Source organism: Myxocyprinus asiaticus, chromosome 28 (genome assembly GCF_019703515.2).
Source record: "Myxocyprinus asiaticus isolate MX2 ecotype Aquarium Trade chromosome 28, UBuf_Myxa_2, whole genome shotgun sequence".
In the NCBI taxonomy this organism is placed as follows: Eukaryota; Metazoa; Chordata; class Actinopteri; order Cypriniformes; family Catostomidae; genus Myxocyprinus; species Myxocyprinus asiaticus.
The window spans coordinates 12,376,763-12,394,243 of NC_059371.1; the positions used below are offsets into that span (position 1 = coordinate 12,376,763).

General features: G+C 36.5%; 1 protein-coding gene across 1 annotated transcript in view; it reads right to left on the reverse strand.

The window, feature by feature from the left end:
* Positions 1-17,481, reverse strand: part of LOC127418724 (contactin-4-like) — a 164,860-nt gene that overhangs the window by 23,839 nt on the left and 123,540 nt on the right. Inside the window, exons 7-11 of the mRNA XM_051659456.1 lie at positions 16,947-17,049; positions 15,324-15,508; positions 13,251-13,390; positions 5,737-5,866; positions 3,376-3,526 (exon numbers count right to left, since the gene is read on the reverse strand). Of these exons, the coding sequence (XP_051515416.1) occupies positions 3,376-3,526; positions 5,737-5,866; positions 13,251-13,390; positions 15,324-15,508; positions 16,947-17,049 (709 nt within the window). The remainder of the gene's footprint in view (positions 1-3,375; positions 3,527-5,736; positions 5,867-13,250; positions 13,391-15,323; positions 15,509-16,946; positions 17,050-17,481) is intronic.

Genomic DNA, 17,481 nt, shown 5'->3' on the forward strand with positions numbered 1-17,481 from the left:
TCCAACAGGTGCTACATTATAAGCAATATTACACATGAGGAAATTAAAGCAACATTCTCCCTTCCCACATGATCATTATAGAAGCAGCCTGAAAAAGCTTATTTTTCTCTCTTTCTCATCCTCCATCTCTCTCTCTCTCTCAGTGTCAGCAGTGCAACAGTGTTTAATGAGAGACCCTGTTTCTCTAACCCACAGCTCTAGATGGTGGGTGGATGTTAGCACAAGGCTGATGGACAGTGATGACTACTTATGATTTTCTTCAAGCTCAAGAGCTCAGTCTGACTCTCTCCATGGAGACGCAGTGCTATGCTGCTTAAATTCTCAATGGATTCATCTCAGTGTATGCTAATAAGAAATCTGGGATATGCTACCATACATTTTAAAGCCTTTTCAAACTTTCTTGATCTGGATATATTAAGGGTCTCTGTTAGGATATTTTGACCTGTTTTCAGGTTCTGCCCAGTTCAATGCTGTCATATGAGGCTTATAACAGACCTGGTTTTGAAAGAACACACTTAGGCCGGCGTCACACTAGCTGATTTTTCCAGTGATTTTCCGATGTGAGCTTCATTAACATAATCACAGAAGAAGCATGCATTAGTGTCTGTCAGTGGGAGGTCATTAGTCACTTGACCGTCAGGACTCCTTGATGATTTAATGGTTTTAAAAACTGAAAAAGCGCATCAGGCTTGCTTGAAAAAATCTTTCTATCGCCCAGGCAGATTCTTGTTATCTCTTCAAGTGATCAGTGAGCTTCTTCTTTTACTGAAGAACTGACAAGACGTCAAGCTGATCTGAACATTTTCATCTGTGATTGCACAAGATCAGTGATTCTCAAAGTATGGGGCAAGGAGGTATTGCAGGGGGGGCGCAGAAGACTGACCGGTCCTCAAATCTTGTTTACTTTCACACATTCAAAACAAAAATAGTGAAAATACACACACAAGATCAGATGTACGCAATTTCTTTTCCTCTGCCTTTTCTCCTGACTTGTTTAAACTTTCGCCTGGCACTGCAGCGTGTCCTGCGTGCGCAGCTCTTGACAGCCCAAAGCGTTGATGTCAGGTGCGCTCATGTAAACAAGGTCAATCTTGCATGCACGCCAGTTTCAAATGAGTGACGAGGTGAATTAACACTTAAATTTCGGTCTGTTCCTCACACAACACTATCATATGGCTTCAGAAGAATTTAAATCTAAGGCACGAGTATTATGGATGACTTTAATGGTGCTTTTATGTGTGCTTTCGGAGCTTGGACAGTCACAAACACAATCCTCTCTTCCCTGAATCTTGTGTTTCATGGATGAAAAAATTAATACTGATTTTGAACGACGAGGGTGAGTAAATGATGGCAGAAAGGTCCGTTTTTATTAAAGTTTATCAGTATCATTAATCAGGTGTTAATTATTGTCCAGAGGTCCTGGCCACTACCGAAACAGCATGTAAACGGCGATGTCATGTGATACTTACTAATTTTTTCAGCACTGGCTAGGATGCGACAATCACAGTCATTTATTATTACTGGATGAGGATTTAAAAAAACTTTTACAGAGACTGCTGAAGCTTATTTCCATTCATAGATATGAATCTTTGCAAGTATCAGTTTTTTATTAAAAAATAACTATTCTAGAGTAAAATTGTCTCCAATGAGATATAAAACTTTCTGGTAGTTAAATGCAGATGAATGAAGGATTCAGTTTTCCCCCAGGAGTGAAGTGTAACTTTCCATTCAGTTTTCATTGCATTCTAAATAAAACCCTTTTTGTCAAATGAAGATGAAAGAAAATTTAGTTGAATCTTTTAAAAGCATTTTTTTCTTTCAGTAAAAACAAAATTATTTTCGATTAGATTATGTGGAGGTTCTTGTTTCAAAGGGGGGTGTGACCCCCAAAAATTGAGAACCACTGTACTAGATGTTTGCTGAATTGACCTCCAGGTCAATCAAGCTTTAAAATCCTAATATACAAATCTTTGAAAATCCTCATTTTTTTGTGTATCCTTAAATCTAACACAACTAGATTCATTAGACATAATATATTATTTTCTTCCTCATTCTTTACTCATATTGTAAAGGCTGCCTGATCTCATGACAATTATGTTGTGAGAGTTTTGCCTTATGCGTATTGCGGTAGTTCCGAGGTGAAATATCCTGTTTGGTACCAAAGGCAAGTAAAATTACCAAAAACCTACCTCCCTACTCTAAACCTTAAACCTACCCAATAGTGTTATAAAAAGCAAATGTGACATGAAAAATGCAATTGCTGAAGCAGCCTTTGTGGTGGTTTTATGAAACTTTTGGGTACGCCTCAACTCTTGTGGTTTTTGATGTCATCAGATAGCATTGTGTGGAACAGGCAAAAAGTATATGTTTATGAACTGATAATGTGTCCTCAGTTCATTTGTGCGAAAGTGAATAGAAGTCATTGTTGTAGCACCTCTAGTGTTCATTTCACCCGGAAACTGCCAAGATATGTACAACGAGCCACGCAAATTTAGCAAACAATTTAGGCATAGTGAAGTGATTCTATGAGACCAGGTTAGGTAGAGGGGTCATATTGTGAGGAATCACATTTTCATTGATGTTTTGAGTTAAAAGAGTTCGTACTATGTAAACATACTGTAAATTTCCAAACTTAAAACTTCCTCCCAAGTCCAAAAAGACCATTTATTAACAAGATGCCAGGATGACTTGCTCTAAAAACCTCTGGTTTTAGATGTCAAAAACCACCAACATTTACAAATCAGCTTTATTTTTAACAAGGTCCTTGATCATTTCAGTCTGATCATTGAAGTTTGTGTGGTATATTTCAGCACAGATTGTTTTATGAATCTGTCACACTGTAATGCAGGCGTTGCAAAGAGGTTGATCTTAAAGGATGGGATGAGTTAAAGGTAATATTTTTAATTATGACTTTTTGGCACAACGATTTGATTTCTATTGTACTGTTAGTGGACCTCAGGGAAGACATATAAAATTATTGAAAATATATGAGATGACCTCAATACTTATTTAAAAAAATAATAATAATAATGTAATTTGTATGTAGTCTTACAGATGTAAACGTAACGTAACAAAACTAAGCACAATCAGATTACAAGTTATGAAACTGCAAATTCAGTGATCAGTGGTTGGTTGATCGTACATAATTGTGTCAAAGTTTTTCTGTGACATACAGTAGTGTTTTTTGCCAAGATCAAATACTGTATATGCAAATGCAGCCATCGTTATGTTTTGATGTAAGTAATCAACCCTTTGTGGTGATTATTTACATAAATTTTGAGTGTCTCTCGGAAAAGAAATTTGTAATCTGAAGAGACTAACCTGCTAAAATAAAGGTATATATAGGATCTTGGCAGATGGGATGGCAAAAAATACCTATGGCTCTCTCGCAGTGCTTCTTTGCCTTTCCTCCAGGAGATCATCCCATGTGGGGACATGCGGGGCCTGCACTCAATCAGAACATCTCCACCCTGCCGAGCCAATGTCTGTGCCTTCAGCACACTGTTGGAGAAATCTGGAGCCACTGCTGAGGTGAAGAAAAAAAACATGTTGTAAAACATTGAAACTGAGACAGAGAGACAGACAGATAGAAAATACAAACAAAATATCAAACCAAGTGGACTTTATTTTAACCTCGTGCGACCCTGCATCCTCATTGTGTTTTGTCTTCACTATACGCATAATTTAATTTAATTTAAACCAACTGATCTCAGTTCAGGACACTCTGGGTAACAGTAACGGGTTAAACTAAAGTCATGTGACAAAACAACATGGTGCCGATCACAGCAGAGTTTGTTTTTGGGAGAAACACCAACAAAACTACATCGCTAAAATTTTAGCGATCGGCTAGGCAGAACATTGAGATTTTGTTAACAAAGTAGAAAAAAAAAGGTGTTTCATAAAATTCAAATCAAGTGAAATCATTTTTATTTGTATATTTTTTTTTAATTTTTTTTCCAATACACATTCTTCCAAAGCAGCTTTACAGAAAATCAGCTGTAATGTCTGTAATGTCCCAAAAACATGAATAACCAACACTCCTGGAAAAATAATAAATATGTAATAACAGATTTTTGACTTTGTATGGCTTAGTATTGTTTTAAATTTCACAACTTAGTCCCGCTGTACACATATGATGACATAAATTTATTGCATGTTTACTAGGGGCTATTAGTTACAAATCAAAAAGGGAAATGCACACAGCAGTCACACTCGGGTCTCAGAAAGTTAAAGAAAGTTTAATAATAATAATAATAAAAAAAGATTGATTTACAGTAATAAATAAATAAAAGTATTTGTACACTTTCTGGTTCTGATCAAATGTTAGTGGGACATGTCCATATTTAATGTGATATACTACTACTCCTGTTCTTCTCCTACAGTAGGACACCTGAGTGAACTTGAGGGGAACTTCACACATCCTCTAAAAATCACCTTGAAACCAGTTGATTAAAAGTAATTGCAAGTTAGTTCCGAGAAAAAGTCTTGCATCATATACGTATTTGCACTTGGTTTGATATTTTGTATTTTCTAATACAATGAAATTCATAATTTGATTGTGGTTTAAGTGTCCAAATACTTTTTGGGGTCACTGTAGATCGACAAAAAAGGAGAAAGAAATTTTCTTCCACACAGCCTGTCAAATTACTTTGTCTCTATCTTGTTCCCTTTTTGCTAAATCTCATCATCTACTCACTTTCAAAAGGGGGACAAAGAGGGTGTTTTTAATGTGATATACTCACTTAAGAGCACACTCAAGAGCTGCACACTATCCCCCACACAGCACGTCAAACTGAGTCAAGCCAGCCAGCACAAATCTTAAGACTCTAAATTGCGAAGAATGTCCACCTCACATCTCCCCTAGGCAGCAATTTCAGCGCACTAGACATTCCTGCCTGTTTGGCATCCATCTGCACTCAGCGCTGACAGCATCAAAGCACCCATTGTGCTGACAAATGACAGGACCAGGGAACAGAGCACTTCTCTCATCTGCTGCATGATAAAATGGCCTCAAACATCAACTCCTTTAATCTTCACCACAGAGATGGGTTTGATCATTGATCCTGTCAAACGCTATTCTGCTCCTTATAATAGTGGGTCAACTGTTTTTAAATGCATTGTAAAAGGCTGTAGTAAAAATTATGAGAGCGAAAACAAAACTACTGCTAAACAGCACTGCTGCATCTTATCGAAACAGACTTTAGATCAGTTTTTTTCTATATACTAACACAATTTGCATTTCATATAATCTTGTAACAGCATGTTACATGAAAAAAGTTGTAAACTTTAAAACTTTTAAAATAACGTTTTGAAGCCTTTTTTTTCTGTTCAGTTCTGTTCTGCTCCATCTAACTGCTTTTGGACACATTCATGTGTGAATGCCTCCTAGAAATGCACATTATCTGTGTCAGGTGAACCCGAAACCAGACACATTTTTCAGACTGTCGTTAAGAATAAATAGTAGGGATGTGCAAATCTACATATTTTCAAAATCAACCAGTTGATAGGTCACAGACTGAATGACTAGTTTTAGTTTTGCACATCCCAACAGTGTTTGTAAAAGTGTCGGACTGAGACTTGTACACATATATTGCATCTAACCAATAGCATTGGCTACTGTACATCTTCCAAAACATTACAAAAATTGAGTGGCTACACATTTTTGGTTGGCACTCTTTCACTGCAGATGTTTTTAAGATAACCAACCTTAAAATTCGTGATCATACATTCCCTTACCGATGACTTTGAGTTCAGCGTTAGCAAACACTCGGCCATGTCGATTCTCAGCGATGCACTGGTACATCCCTGTATCTGACAGGGTTAGACTGCTGATGGACAATGCCCCATTTATAACCTGGATTCTGTCCTGGAAACATAACAAGCCTACAATGAGATGAAACTCAATATATAAATACACAATCTTTCTGCAATAGAGAGACAAACACATTTCAAAAGGCATCTCACAGAGTTTCTGCACTTTGCTTGAACCAATGTATACAAAGTAATTTTGAAAACTGAAGAGATGCAAATGTCCCCCCTCTTTTTCTGGAAACTGTATATGCACAAATGATTCAGATAAAAAAAATATGCATTCTTCTAAATGGATAGTTCTGGTTCTGGATGTTGATTGGTCTAAAATATGTAATATAATAACAGCTCTGACACAAAACACCTGTTCACCTAGCTGTTGTGTATATCACTAACTGCACAGCACCCACAGAATAATGTTCTGCAATTTACATGTCAGGGACTATATCTTCTAACAGAAGAATAGCACTTATTGAATTTGCTTAATACAATAATATTTGAATGAAAAACATGTCCTTAATATTTGTACAGTATTTTTTAGTCATTTTGTCCCAGAAACACATTTTGAGCAATTTGTGTTTATTAAAAAGGAAAGCATTTAAATGATTAAATCAGCCAACATTTAAATTGTTATTTCTCAGTTTGGAGTAGAAACATAATAATTATATCATGCTTTTTTAAATTTTTGAGCATAAAACTCAAAATGTGTTTTTGGGTCAAAGTGACTGAAAATAATGGTGTAGAGGTCATATTTAATAAAAGCAATAAGGCACTATTGGGAATAATGTCACAACTGAAAAGGTAACTACTTCACTGTGCTACTCGTTCCTGACAACCAACCCTTTCTCACTCCCAAAGTGTCAAATACTGGAAAAGTTTTCCTCCTGTTCTATCCTACTTCTGTTCTGAATGGTCATGTTTGCTTTCAGATATTCCTAGAGACAACTTAAATCATTAGGCTTGTGTCCTACTAAACTCATTATTCTTGTTCAAATAAAATTTGCAAACAAATGCATGAAGTTAAAGTCTCCAGTTACCTTTATTTGTGGGTTGTGGGATTTTTGGTGTCCGTTGAGACAAAAATTAACATCAAGCCCTGGTTGCGATGACACAGGTTTAATATCATTGATATCAAATGGAGTTTTATTTAACAAGGTTCGGGAGGAGCAAGTCATTTAATCTGACCAATCACACTGCCAGAGTAAGTGTATATAAACAGCTGCTTACCTCTACATAGCATTGAGTCTTCTGGCATTCAGCCCCGCCCATTTGCCCACAAACAGACCTGTGCGAAAGACTCAGATTGTCGGATACCACTTCTCTGAAGCACTCGCCCTCGTCAGAACAGCTCTTCTGTCTAAATCATCTCGTTATTCAACAGAAGCTGCCGCAGCATCTCATTTTTTATTTTTTTGCAGCATTGATTGCTACCACTTTAGGTACTACTTTTACTCTGTCTTTCTTCCTAGCTCTATTCGCTGAAGTAGATCATAGCGTGAAGTTGCTTCCGCAAAACTGGCTGCTTCGGCGCTGTATACATGTGAAACAGCTCCCTTCAACTGTTCGTATGTTCTCTTATTTCAACTTCCCACACGGAGCGGTCAATTCCGTGAGCCTAACTCCGCAAACGGGTGCTGCTCCGGCTTCGTGCTACTTGAGCTCTATTACAGATTCATTCGAATGCGAGGGAAACAAAGATTAACTATTTAACTCAGTCATCATTCCAATGCTCCCCAGCATTTCAATCTGGTTCTCCCACACAGGTGATTCCTGTCAGCCTCATTACCTCGCCGCGCAGCTTGTTTAGGGCATGATCCATTCAAAGTGCCCTTCGAAGTGCGATTTATTCCATTCGGAACACTGGGGCAATCACGTAACACTGAACTCCTTCCAAACGATCGATACTCTAATTACAACTTCTTTTCAAACCAACGCAGATATTTTTGCATGAGCTCGCTGCCATGCAGCACCCACTCTAACCATTCTACAGCTCACTGCAGTTATACACAGCCTCTGTCTGAACAGACACGAGCCGAATTAGGCTCCGCAATAGGCAGATCACGTGCCGCGTCCCAACTCATTCATAATCATTCCGCAAACTCGTCTTACCTCCTCTCAGCATTCGAGCTTGCCTCGTCGTGTAGCCCCGATAACACGAAGCAAACGCTTCTACAAACTTCCACCTATCTCTTACACTATAACATGACTTTCCCTCCTCCCGCCCAGGACAAATGCTTCACGCAGGTAAAATCAATCTATCATTTTATTTTACAAACACTTCTTCTCTACTTTTGCCCAAATCATAGGATTGCTAACTTCTTAACAAGCTTGACCATATAACCTAATTGCTGCATAAATTTAAAAGCTTTCAACAATCTATCATAATTTTACGCTCCATCCAATTTTAAAGTAACGGGTCTAAATCGACGGCTAATGATTTGGCTTGGGACCTTGCTTTATACTCCAATATTTCTGTTTTTCTGTAGAATTTATTACAGGTTATCAGTATAAACAAGTCATTTCGTTCACCACACTACTGCAAACAGCGCTCATATAGTATCTATTAAATCCAACTCTCAGGCACAAATTCCAATCGACTCATACATCCTCATCAAACAAGATGAGTCACCCCATGCCAATAATACAGATTTATTGGAATTACTTGCATTACACTGGAAAACAATCTACAAAGCTCCAAACCATACGCTTAAGTTAAATAAACACCAGTCTACGGTATTTCGCTTGGTATTCAGTTTCAGGTGCCTTTGAGACATGTTTTTAAAAGTTCAAGTTCTTTTAACTTGACACAGTGTCTACAAAACAAGCATTCCTGTGTGACAAGCTGAAAAACAGCGAGATGAGGTGCAATGGTCAAAGATATCCATCTACCACATGTTTACATTGAAAAACAAATGAAAAACAGCGCAGACAGACGCTAAAACATTTTTTTCAACGTCAATGGCCCCAAAGGAGAATGAAGAACCTGCTATTACACAATAAGCAGATGTGAACAGAACAGACCGTAGCATAAATATAAGCCCATTTTAGCGTAGAGAGCTGCTGATGGGTGGCCTATAATTTTTATCTGGGCCAAACACTTACTCGTAAAGCCCGTTATGCTTCCAATGCGCTCACTTGAGTGCAAACAATCTGAATAGTGCATTTAGGTTGAATAAACTGATATAAATGGCTCAGATATCTGCACTCACACTGTGTATGCTGACACTTCAGAGTTTGATGGCTCTGCATTAGCTTTACGCCACTTGAATTTCATTGTTCCAGTGCAGCTGGGAAAATGGTACAACTCTTTGCCCATGTTATATGCTCTGACAAGGCACATCATATGATCTAACTGATATTAAACACAGACCACTTTAAATGTGTGCCGTGTTGACTGGGGCAACATAGAGAGGATCAGTATAGCTTCTAGCAGCCAAGACAAATTGTGGAATAAATCAGCTTTATGGGGGTAATTAATTCGAGGTGACATTCCACTGGAATCAGCACTTTCCCCCTCAACGGGAGAGCAGCGTTTGAGCTGGCTGCTCCACACCAGACTGATTAAGTTGTCCACCTGAATAGACATCACAAATATTGCACTTATGCTATGGCTGTTGACTTGGCATGCACAGTATTGTAGCTGAGGTAAACATTTACTCAAGCAGAGGATGATTTGCCATATGGGCCAACATTATGTTTCTGTTGGTTTCGGGGAAAAAATCTTAGGGAGAAATTTTTTACAGGAGTTATATATTGTTGTGACAACTACTCTGATACTGTAGCTTGTTAAGCTACAAGCATTTATAATCTAACACAGATTAAATACAGCAATGCCAGAACTTCAGACATACTAATAAAATGTACTAATAATTGAGATATTAAGCAGTATACAGTATATCTATCTATCTATCTATAGTTTTTGTTAAATGTGAGCAAAAATCATCACAATTAAAAGAACCAAAGACTTAAACTACTTCAGTCTGTGTGCATTGAATTTATTTAATACATGAGTTTCACAATTTGAGTTGAATTACTGAAATAAATGAACTTTTCCACGATATTCTAATTTATTGAGATGCACCTGTATATACACACACACACACACAAATATACTGTAATATATTCATATACATCGATCAGTCACAACATTAAAACCACCTGCCTAATATCATGTTGGCCCCCCTCGTGCTACCAAAACAGCTCTGACCCGAAGAGGCATGGACTCCACCAGACCTCTGAAGGTGTCCTGTGGTATCTGGCACCAAGACATTAGCAGCAGTTCCTTTAAATCCTGTAAGTTGCGAGGTGGGGCCTCTATGGATAGGACTTGTTGGTCCAGCACACCCCATAGATGCTCAATCGGATTGAGATCTGGAGAATTTGGAGATGTGCATCAATGAGCCTTGGGCGCCCATTACCCTGTCGCCGGTTCACCGGTTGTCCTTCTTTGGACCACTTTTGGTAGGTACTAACCACTGCATACCGGGAACACCCCACAATATCTGCCGTTTTGGAGATGCTCTGACCCAGTCATCTATATATATAAAGTATATATATATATATATATATATATATATATATATATATATATATATAGATATAGATAGATAGATAGATAGATAGATAGATAGATAGATATTTATAAATAATATACTGTATACAGTATATGCAACAACAGCACAACTGCATGTATGATACTGCTTTTATACAACAGTTCAAAGAAAAAGTACATAATATTAAATAACTTACATTTCAGACAAAAATTGGCCAGTTAGTTCATGATTTTTTTTTTTTTTTTTTTTTTTACACCAGCACAAATTGTTCCAAAAGAAGCTAAAGCATCAAGCACAAATCACTCTCTGAACTGCTCTAAATACTCAGGTTATGAAGTAGTGTTTTTTCATTCGTAAACAAATCAGTGTTTTTGAACAAATCTTATTAAGTAAACAAATCATTCTCTTTCACGTCCATTGTTTCACTGGTGAATGAATCTGTGTTATTTAGCGAATCAGTCAGGTCAATGCTTTAATGACTCACTCATAACATAAAGCACACTCATTTGTTGCCACCTACCGGTGTATATATGTGTAACAGGTAAGGATGGGCAAGGAGGAGACGGGAACTGGCTGAGCAGTCAACAAAACTTTTAATGATATAAAATAACTGAAACATAACATAAAACATATAGATGCACACACACAGCGGCCGCATGTGTCTTTCTCTCGAACTGGCTCCCTTGGCTCGTCTTTATCCCCCTCCTGGGTGATTAGGTGACTCAGCACTGGCCATGCACCCTCACGGCCCAGCCACGCCAGCCAATCTCTTGAAATGGTCACTGAGTGAATCAGTGAGTGAAATCAAAATGAAAGATGAATCAAAATCCCCACCACTATTTTAAAAGCCACGAACACAGAGAAGTGGAGTGATACATACATTGAAGCATCTCAGCTGTTGGACTGAATATCAGAACACTTGGAATGTTTCTCGTCCAGTGTAGTGTTTTGTCATGCTACACTGCTACTTGTTAATATAATAGCTTGTTACAGGAAAAGTTACACTATTACAAACAGCTGAAAATATAGGTACTAAAAAGGTACAGTAGTTACATTATTAGTGGCGTTATTTTAGTTACTCCCAAACACAGGTGATAAATGGAGCAAATATATTGTGTAACTTGGTCAAAATATTATGTTTGTGTGATGGTGGTTGGTAAGAGAATAAAGTTGCTTCGTCTGTTCATTGTAACCATCAAATAACAAACATCACTCCCCCACCATTCTTCCTCTGACTACATGGATGACCTTTGGTCTGGAGATTGATCAAATGCTAAGGTAGCTGATGGTGACATTTACAAAATGGTAACACCTCAGCTCATTAAGAGCGCAGCCTCACACATTGAGATTAGAGAGTGTGTTCACTATCTTTCAGAGTGATGAAACAATCTCTGTTGAATGTGATATGAAAATTTAGCACACCATTGCTGTTACAAAAACTAAAAAGAACCTAGAACCAGTGTTGGTGTATAACCAACCAATTGTAGTGAGCAACACTACTAACTTAGTCACATTTTCCAATAGTGTGAAAGTAACTAGACGTTTTCAAAACAGTGTAGCTGATCCATTAACAAGCCACTTTTCTGAACAAGCAGCAGGGAAGCATGACAAAATGCTACATTGCTGTTTTATATTGATTTCACACAACAATTTACAGCTGAGTGAGCTGAGGCAACTATCAAATGCACTAACCTACATTGTCCACTCTCTCTAATATGAAGCAACAGGAAATCTGAATAATTTTAGTGAATCGATTCGGCATAAAGAAAAATTCAGCGAACTAGTTCAGTAAATTCATGAGCCGGTTCAACAAAGATTCACTGAATCATCCCTGAACAGATGCCTGTGTGACATTTTACACCTTTTTGTAGCGATATATACAAAATAATATAATACATTATTATAAAGATTCACCGACTCATGAACTGGTTCAAAAGATGAATTGATTTATGAAGAGCTTCAGTAGATTCATGAACTGGTTAAAAAGATTCACAGATTCATGAACCAGTTCAGTTCTGAGTCACCGATCCATGATGCCTGTGCGATATTTTACAGTTTTTTTGTAGTGACATGCTAAATAATATATTATACAATGCAATAATTGTACAAAATACTGTAATATTTTGTTAAATGGGGATGTTCGCCAGTATGTTTTCAACTAATATAAAGTAATATAAATTATGATGTTTTCAAGTTTAATTAGTGGTATTTAGAGTAGATTAAATTAATGTTCAAATCCTCTCACCCCGCCAGATAAATACTTATCTGAGTGCAAATAAATAAAAAAGGATATAAAATCTGACCAAAAAAATCTTACATAATCTAGATAATCTAATTATAATTATATGGTTATAACATAATTATATTATAATTGATTATATCTAATATATAGAATTATCTTTATTAAAAATATATAATTGATTATATCTAGAATATCTGATAATAGTTATAATAATTAAGCAGTTTCAGTATTATAGTAGTTATCTACTTTTTATTAGTAACTAGTAGAGCTAAATACTTTTACAACAGGGTAACTTGACTTTAGCATTCCCAACACGTCAGATCTCTGAAAATATGCCAGCTTTCTGAAGAATCCTAAAAATAATCTGATTAATACTAACAAAGGTATGGAAAGTCATATGTCTCTTTTTATTAGAGATACACCAAAATTGTGAGCAGCACTGAAGGCCGTTTAACAGGAATTGCTATGATAAGAGTGATAAATCTTCCTATAACATCCTACATCTCTCAACAGTCTAGATTTTACCTAAGCACAAACAAACTGAACCGCTTGTCAACCACTCTGATTCTTCTCATTTGGCTTTTCATGTTCACTAAAGATACAGTGAACCACATTACTCAAAAGCTCTCCAGTAACTCATAACTCACCTCATATGACTCCAGCGGCTCTCCGTTCTTGAGCCACCTGTAGGAGGGTTTGGGCTTGCCACTTGCCTTACAGTCCCACAGCAGCGATTCATCGATTGCCTTGTGGACATCCTGGGGGTTCTCCACCAGATGAGGGGGCGCTGAGAACCATCAACAAACAAAAACACGCAAAGCACTGCTGATAAAAATGAATTTTTCAACAGCTCCTTACCTACCAGACAGACTTAAAGTGGGTTATTGATTAACCACTGTGATAAATCTCTAAAGCACCCAAGCAGTTTATGAGCCAATTAATGAACAAATCCAGACATTAATCGATCAACATGGCATTAGAATGAGGGCAAAAAAAACATGATACTGTATAAATAAATTACAAGGACATTTGGTAAATCAAACAGCTGATCTTTTAACATACTGCTTTAAGGAACAGAAATCAGAATTAATATTGGTGTTAGAAAGTAATGGTGATGTTATAATGACCTACTTACAGATTAAAAAATAATAGTTTGAAAACATTAAAATAATGTAGGGCACATTATTCATTGTGGCATTACAGTGCAAGTATGAACAAAGTTTCTTTATAGGTATCAGTCCCGCTATTGTACCTCATAATTCTTGTGTTGTCTTTTACAGTATGTAATAAACTACAGAGCCTCATATTGATTACTCCATTGCACCAACAGCAGTGATATATGTCTTATAGTGTAGAGACTATGGGAGATTATAGATTTTTGACAAATAATTACAACATACAAGGAGACTTATTAAAATCTAGCATCCTGGTCATAAAATCTCATGGGGTAATCATTTAACCCACAACGTATTGACCAGTGATAAACTCAAAAATATAAGCATTTATAAACACCTTAACCGTTACGCTACAGATTTTTTAGACAGAATAAATAAAGAGGATGCTCATATTAGAAGAATCATTTTTGTGGCTAGTTCAAATCCAGAATAATTGATTGCATAGGTTTTTCTAATTGTGCTAATAATGCATGAAACACAGTGTGTATGAGTCAATACAGTGATCACATTCTAGCAGGTTTAAAGTAGTTAGTAGTTCACCAAAAAAAAAAAAAAATAAAATTTCTGTCATCATTTACTCACCCTTATCAGCAGGTTTGGAATGGCAATTCCAAAAATTTATTTATGTCATGTCAGACTGGACCTGAAGCATCTAAAAGCTTTTGTAGCAACTAATTTGAGTTACAGGGCAAGACGTTCAGTGAATATCAACTTACAGTAAAATCCAGACAGTTTGTCACACAAAGCTATTGTATGTCTTCAGAAGGCATGGAATATTGTGCAGAAGTCGCATTGAGTACACTTTTAGGGAGATATTTTAAGGCTCAGTCCCCATTCACTTTTGTTATGTGGACAAGACCAGAACATTCTTCAGAATTTCTCCTTCTATGTTCCTTGGAAGAAACAAAGTCATACATATTTAAAGCAATGTGAGGGTGAGCAAAAGATGACATTTTCATTTTGGTGTGTATATTCCTTTAATTGGAAGGTGTCTGTGGGTGCTAACATATTTCACACAAGTACGCAAACGCAGACGCGAGCGCTTCGCCAACGCATGGCCAACATGTGGCCCTGTAATACATACATTACGTGTGCTCGTGCGTTGCTCTGGCAGTTACAAACTTTGCACCACAAGGGGGCAAAAAGTATTTTTTAGGGCCACAAAACCGGATGTGGTGGAGTCAACATGTTGACAGTTGAGGAGTGTGCTTTTATGTTTGCTAAAAAGACAACAGAAAAATTTGTTTGTATAATCTAACTTGTTCGGCAAGACTCTCCTCAAACTGCTGCTCTGCCATGACAGTTATTGATTGAAAAAAGAAAATCCACTGTAGCGCCCCTTGCGGCAATGCTGAGAATACAGCGCGTACTTGTGTTTTGTGAATTGACTCTGACACATTTCACAACGCAATGACGCATGAAATTGAGCTTGCGTAGCAAGATGTGTCTGCATTCACGTACTTACGTAGAGTATGTTTGGGCCTTAAGAGTCTACGAGGGGTCTAAAATAACAGCAATTTAGTCCCTGAAATATTTCTGACCTACCATAGAAGGAGAGTCGTCCCTTGACTGTGTTTTTGCCCCTCGAGTTCTCCGCCAAGCATTCATACTGTCCTGCGTCTTCTTGTTGGAAATAAGGAATCTCCAACACCCCACTGGATTTGCTAATGTCCACTTTTCTGGGAAACGGAACTCCATCTGGTCTTCTCCAGCTTATTGCAGGAGCTGGACTGAAGCCAAGAGATAGATTGGAATTGTTTAATGGGGGTTGTTTTATTTGAAAGATTAACAGAGTCATGTGGTAAAGACCCCCCAGGAAATGCCTTGATGGATGCATTATTCTTTCCTGTGTTGATGTGTTTCCTATCGAATGTTTAGTTAGGGCATATCAAAAGGCATGTCCCTTTTTTAAAAATTATTCAATAGGCTTTTGTTTTGTCATAAGCCATGAACCATAATTGGCTACTTGCTAATTGGTTGCAGATTAGAGGCCATTCTCATTTTAAAGAGCATTTGACTGGACAAACATCTGTGTCATGCAAGGTGAGTCATCAATCTTTAAGGTCTGTATTCTCGGAAGATAAATATTAAAATTTCAAATGGGTACATCTGCTAAAATGTTAATGTTGTAAAAGTTATGGAGTACACTAGCATGTAGATGTCTTTAAAGGTAATAGACATAGACTAAAAGTCACAATTTTGATTTCATGGTGTCTTTAATAATGCATTATGATTTCCGTGTTGCGGAAAACACGGACGGAATCATGGAATCCAGTCATAAAAACTGAATTAACTATAAAACATGGAATGTCAAGTAATTTGACATACTTGTAATAGAATTTATGTATAAATGCACAATTAATCAAATTAAAATCATTATGTATCCTAGTGTGATGATTAAACCACAAAGACTGAGACTGAATTAAACAAATATACAGTTTGCATGAGCTGCACGCTTCAACAGTAAGTGAATGTAAGAAGCAATTGCTTATACACTAACCGCATCATTAACATCACGTGTGCTCTGTGTGTGTATTAATTACAAAGAGCAGAGCACTTTATTCACTGTGAAGTGCATAGCTCATGCAGACTATATTTATATAATTAAATCATAGCCTTTAGCGGTTTAATTAGCACATTAGCCCAACAAACTGCTTTTCCTAGAAGTGAAGTCATCAAAAACATCAGTTTGTGACAGAAATATATTACTTCTGTATAGTAAAATGTAACATTCAATGCAGTAGTAGTAATAATAATGCTAATAATAATAATATATCAATAATAATATATTAATTATATTATATTAATAAATAAATAATCATTTAAATCTCACATCAAGAGTTTCATCACTGCTTTCATTAATACTGTGATGCTCTACTTTGCAGCACTGTATTTGACCAAAATAAATAAATAAACACAAATTTTGGATTTTGGATTGCACTGTGAGGATCAGTACAGAAGCTCTTCATTTGATAAAAACAATGCAATGGTATGTTGAAAAAAGATTATGTTTTCATTTGATTAAAATTCTATGAATTCATTTGATTAGACAGGTTTTTTTAATGATAAAATGTAATTAAGCTTTAAAACCCAGAATTCAGAGAAAATAAAACAGAAAACATGGAATTTGGGGGGAAAATTAACAGTATTTAAATTACTGATACTTACTTTCCCAAAGCAAAGCACTCCAGTTTGACCGTCAGCCCCTTAGCAACAGCCAAGACCTCTGGGAACTGAACCTCAATTTTTGGCTCATATTCTCCCATAATGCCTGAAATGCAGAAAAATCATAATTACAGTACTTACAAGGCATCACTATGTCAATATTTCATTGTTCTAAACTCCTAACCCCAAGAAATAAAATTCTGCAATCAATTTAAAACAAACGGTTGAATGTACAAACTTTGTTTTATATATATCTAGCTTTGTAGACAATTTCATTCATAGGTGTGTTATCTATTTTTTTATTTTTATTTTTTTTTAACAAATGTTATGCTTTAAAAGCAATGTAGTTTAACTAGCTCCCATTGACTTACACTGATAGAATGTTTAGCATTCAAAATGTAACCGTCATTGAAGACATCATTATTTGCATACTGAATTGCAACTGATCTTCTTTTTTATTTCTATTTACATAAATTATTATTGGTCTTGTCTTCCACATATTTAGCAGCATTTACACTGCAAAGACTGTTGCATTTAT